The sequence below is a fragment of the Fonticula alba genome, assembly GCF_000388065.1.
Source record: "Fonticula alba strain ATCC 38817 unplaced genomic scaffold supercont2.1, whole genome shotgun sequence".
Classification (NCBI taxonomy): Eukaryota; order Rotosphaerida; family Fonticulaceae; genus Fonticula; species Fonticula alba.
Genome location: NW_009242971.1, coordinates 3,137,832 through 3,142,056, shown reverse-complemented (window position 1 = coordinate 3,142,056; position 4,225 = coordinate 3,137,832). Strand labels below are relative to the sequence as shown.

The 4,225-nt window shown below is 62.7% G+C and overlaps 2 protein-coding genes and 2 non-coding genes across 4 annotated transcripts in view; 2 read left to right on the top strand and 2 right to left on the bottom strand.

Annotated features, from left to right (window-relative positions):
- The first annotated feature begins 4 nt into the window (after positions 1–4).
- Positions 5–1,765, top strand: H696_00669 (hypothetical protein). Its single transcript, XM_009494549.1, has 5 exons — positions 5–610; positions 819–884; positions 1,038–1,106; positions 1,201–1,374; positions 1,526–1,765. Exons 1-5 carry the CDS (start codon positions 92–94, stop codon positions 1,712–1,714), a joined length of 1,017 nt encoding a protein of 338 aa, XP_009492824.1. The 5' UTR covers positions 5–91; the 3' UTR covers positions 1,715–1,765.
- Positions 1,766–2,525: 760 nt separating this feature from the next.
- Positions 2,526–2,598, bottom strand: H696_00668. The gene has a single exon. It is a non-coding gene; the product is annotated as a tRNA-Ala (tRNA).
- A 146-nt stretch (positions 2,599–2,744) lies between these two features.
- Positions 2,745–2,817, top strand: H696_00667. Its single transcript has one exon. It is a non-coding gene; the product is annotated as a tRNA-Arg (tRNA).
- Positions 2,818–3,625: 808 nt separating this feature from the next.
- The window catches only part of H696_00666 (hypothetical protein), a 1,112-nt gene continuing 512 nt past the window's right edge, over positions 3,626–4,225 (bottom strand). Inside the window, exon 3 of the mRNA XM_009494548.1 lies at positions 3,626–4,204. Coding sequence (XP_009492823.1) covers positions 3,678–4,204 — 527 coding nt within the window. The 3' untranslated portion in view covers positions 3,626–3,677. The remainder of the gene's footprint in view (positions 4,205–4,225) is intronic.

Genomic DNA, 4,225 nt, shown 5'->3' with positions numbered 1-4,225 from the left:
CACACACACACACACACACACACACCCTCCGTCCTCCACTCTTCTCAGGCAATTTCCGCGCGAGAGGAGCTCCCCCAAGAAAAGCACCAACATGAATGCCTGCATCCTGGTGCCGGCGTCGCGACATGCCCCGCTGGACACGGAGTCCTTTGTCCGGGCCACTGGGCGCCAGCAGAAGGCCCAGGATGCCGAGATGGACGACACCAACGGCCCCACCAACGGCCCGGTTACTGTGACCGATTCGCAGCTTGTCACCCCGGGTGAAGTCCTGACCATGGTGGACAATCGCCTGACGCACGGGCATTGCACGCGCATCATCCCGGCCTACGAGCTGAGCAGCATTTCGCCGGATGTCCTGACCGAGCAGCAGGCCACGCCGGAGCTCCTGTCGCGGTATATCCGCTCCACGGTGGCCGGCACAGTGTCACGCATCAACAGTCTCCTGACCGTGGTCCCATCGCGGCTGCCCCGCTATCGCGGCCACACGGGCGATGTTGTGGTCGGCCGGATTATCGCCGTCGGCCCGGGCCCGCGCTGGCGCATTGACCTCAATGCTCGGTGCTTTGGCGTCATGCGTCTGTCCTCGATCCTCCTTCCGGATGGCGTGCAGGTATGTACTTCGCCGCGGCCTCCCGGCCACCTGGCGCTCCCTTTTGCCCCTGCCCCTCCAGCCGTCCGATGTTGGCTGGCCGCAGCCCACCGCACACGATGGCCTTTCCAATCTCTGACCTTCTTCTTGGCGATCGTGCACCTCCTCGGTCTTGTCTGCCTCCCCCCCCCCCCCGCACACACACATACACACACACACATACACACAGCGCCGCAAGTCCCAGGACGATGAGCTCCAGATGCGCACCTACTTCAAGGAGGGCGACCTCTTCAGTGTACGCCATTCACTCGCCCATCCGGCCTCGTTGCTTTCCTCCTTTGCCCTCCCTCGGGATCTCCCTTGCTGTCGGCCTGCTTACCTCGGTCCTTCTTTGTCACGTATCTCCCGCTGCGGCTGGGCGCGGGTCGGCCGGGGAATCCCAATCAAGGCTGAAGTCCAGTCGATTGGCCATGACTCGATGATCTCCGTGCACTTCCGCAACAACAAGTTCGGCAAGGTTCGTTTGCCTCCGCCCTTCTTTGCTTCGCGAGCACGCTCGCGCCCATGCGCGACCCCAGTCTCACACAAAAGCCCACCACGACCCGCTGCAGCTGAGCCATGGCACGCTCATCACCGTGCCACCGCATCTGGTCCTGCGCTCGATTCAGTTCACCTCGATCCCGTCCGTTCCCGGCTCCGAGCACAACTCCGGCGCGGTGGACGTCATCCTCAGCCTCAATGGCTATATTTGGGTGGCCCCCAAGCCCATGGAGGCCGGCGACTCGGTACTTAGATGCATCCCTTTGTTCGCGCTCGCTTTTCCCCCGGCTCCTCGATCGGGGAGGGGGGGAGAACCCGCTCTCGCTTCTCCGGCTTCCTTTTTGCCGCCGCCCTTCCGCTTGCCTTCTGACCATGCCTCTTGTATGTGCCTCGTAGGACTTCTCTCCGGCTCACCGGCTGGCGGCAGCTCGGGTGTGTGCCGCCATCCGCGCTCTGGCCAGCCACGAGCGCATGATCTCCAACCAATCGATCCTGATGGTTTGCGAGGCGTCGGCCAGCTACTCGCCGGCAAGCCTTTCGCGCCCGGAGATCGCGGCCAAGGTCATCGCCGAGGCCATTCGGTAAGGAAGAAGAACCGGGAAGACGCGTGCACAATGTCCCCCTTCCCCCCCCCCCCCCCCCCCCCCCCCCCCCCTCCCCCCCCCCCCCCCCCCCACCCCCCCCCACCCCCCCCCCCACCCCCCCCCCACCCCCCCCATCCCCAACGCCAAGACCGTCGCCGGCAAGACCAGCTTCGTCAAGCTCTGAGCCACTTGGACTGGTGTGCCTCTGGCGCCCCCCCCCTCCCCCCCCCCCCCCCCCCCTGTAAACATGCATACACACCCACGCACACATTGTCACGAAGGACTTTCTGCCGTCGGGGACCCTCCGCGAAGGCATACGCCGGGGGCTCCCCATCCGGCGTCGGTGGCGCCTCCTCTCGTGCTGCTTTCACATCTCCAACCGCATGCAGGCGTCTGTGCGTGCGTGTGTGTGTGTATGTGTGTGTGTGTCTTCATCTACCTTCTTCCTTTGGATGTCCAGAAACACATGAAATAGAAAAGAGCGAATCCGTGGGCCCTCATTTGTGTGGTGGTGCTGTCAGCGCATTGTGGCCAGCTGTGCCCGGTGTGTGTGTGTGTGTGTGTGTGACAAAGACCCATGGGGTGTGGTACCTCTGTTCCGTTGCCTCTCCTCATCCCCCCTCCTCGCTCCCTCTTTTTCGGTCCTTCTGTCGGGAGTTTCCCTTGTTCCACAGGCCAGGCTGATGTCTTTTTTCCCCTATTTGAAACCCCCTCCTCCCCCCCGACTCGCCGCGTGGGTAGAACACATATACAAAAAGAAAAGAGCCCGCCTCTCCCCCGGGGCGGCGGGAGAACAGCCAAAAGGTATCCTATGGAGGCGGAGGGTATCGATCCCCCTGCCTGCCGCATGCTAAGCGGCCGCTCTACCATTTGAGCTACGCCCCCTGTTCAGATGGAAATGGAGCCACCTTTGGTGAATTTGAATCAACGCTTTGGCCAGCGAGCGCAATGCGGCCGCACGACGATGCCGCCAGAGGGAGTTCCCATGAAAATGCAACACATAAAAGGCTAGAATGGGAGCAATCCATCACAACCGAATGGCGAAGTGGATAACGCGCTCGCCTCCGGAGCGAGAGACCCTGGGTTCGATCCCCAGTTCGGTTGACTCTTCTTTTTTGACGGCACGCGTGGTCCGGGTTCATTTTTCGTGCAGGCCGCCAGAGACACGCAGAACGCCACAATAAGCAGGGCAGGGGGATTCTCCTGTGCACCTGTGACCGTCGTCTTTTTTCTTCCTTTCCCCCTATCCCTGATGGACAAAAAGCCCCATTCACCCGGGGGGGCTGCCAGGCTGTTCTCTATCCCCCCCTGTCGCCGTTGCGCCTCTCCTGGCGTGCACCACCGGCGCGTGGTCCTCCCAGGAAGAGAAAGGAGGAGTGGCAAACATCCGGGTGCGCTCATCAGCCCCGGGGGATTGCCCTCACCAAGGCGGCCTAGGGGCCGGTCAACTTGCCAGCTGAAACACCCCCCCCCCCCCCCCCTCCCCCCCCGGGCGGAAGGCTCCCTCGCCAATGTACCGGCCGCACCATAGACGGCGGAGGATGGCTCGCACACAGATCCAAGGAGGGTATTATATTTTGGGGATCTGAAGGAGAAAGATGCGGAGAGGGAGAAATACAAGGACTGGGAGGAAGAGAGACACAGAGAAAGACAGAGCAGCATCGCCACAAGGGGAGGAGAGCATGCATGCATGCCTGCGTGCACGGCCGGGCCCGAAGAAAAAAAGGGAGATCAGGAGCGGCGACGCGCAGCAGGAGCAGCGGCCGGTGTGCGGCCGACGGGCGGGGCAATCTCTGATGCAAACAACCACCGTGCCTCGGTCTAGCGGGATCTCCATCGCGCATTGTGCGCCTGCCCCGGCGCGCGGGCGCAATCAAAAAGAGAGGCGCGGAGGGGCACACCGCAGCGACCAGTGGGGGGGGGGGGGGGGAGCACGGCGCAGGCGGGGCGTGTCTGCTCCCCCATTAGTCGGTCTTCTTGCTGTTGGCCGGGCGATGGGCCAGACGCAGGGCAGCCAGGATGCGGCGGCCGGAGACGAAGGCGCAGATGGTCGGGATGATGACCCAGACGATGTTGAAGAAGAAGAAGTAGAACCAGAAGTAGTAGGGGGTCGGGTCGGAGTGGGGGAAGTTCTCGAGGATCTCCATGCCGAAGTAGCAAATGACACCGTACAGCTGGCAGATGGACACCACGACAACGGCCAGGTCAGCCCAGTAGCGGCGGCGGAGGAGACCGTAAGCGGCCATGAGAGCAACGGGACCATCGAAGAAGGCAGTGATCATCTCCATGGAAACGATGAAGGGGTCCGAGATGACATAGCGGCTGTCGGAGATGCTGTACTCCTTCCAGAGCTGACCCATGGTGGACATGTCGGCGGCCATGTTGCGGTGGAAGACGGCGAAGTAGCCCTCGATGATGAGGTGGACATTGGCGGTGAAGAACATCCAGACGGCCATGAGCTTGCTGGTGGTGGACACCTTGCGGGCAAGGACTGCGACAGGGGGGAGGGGGG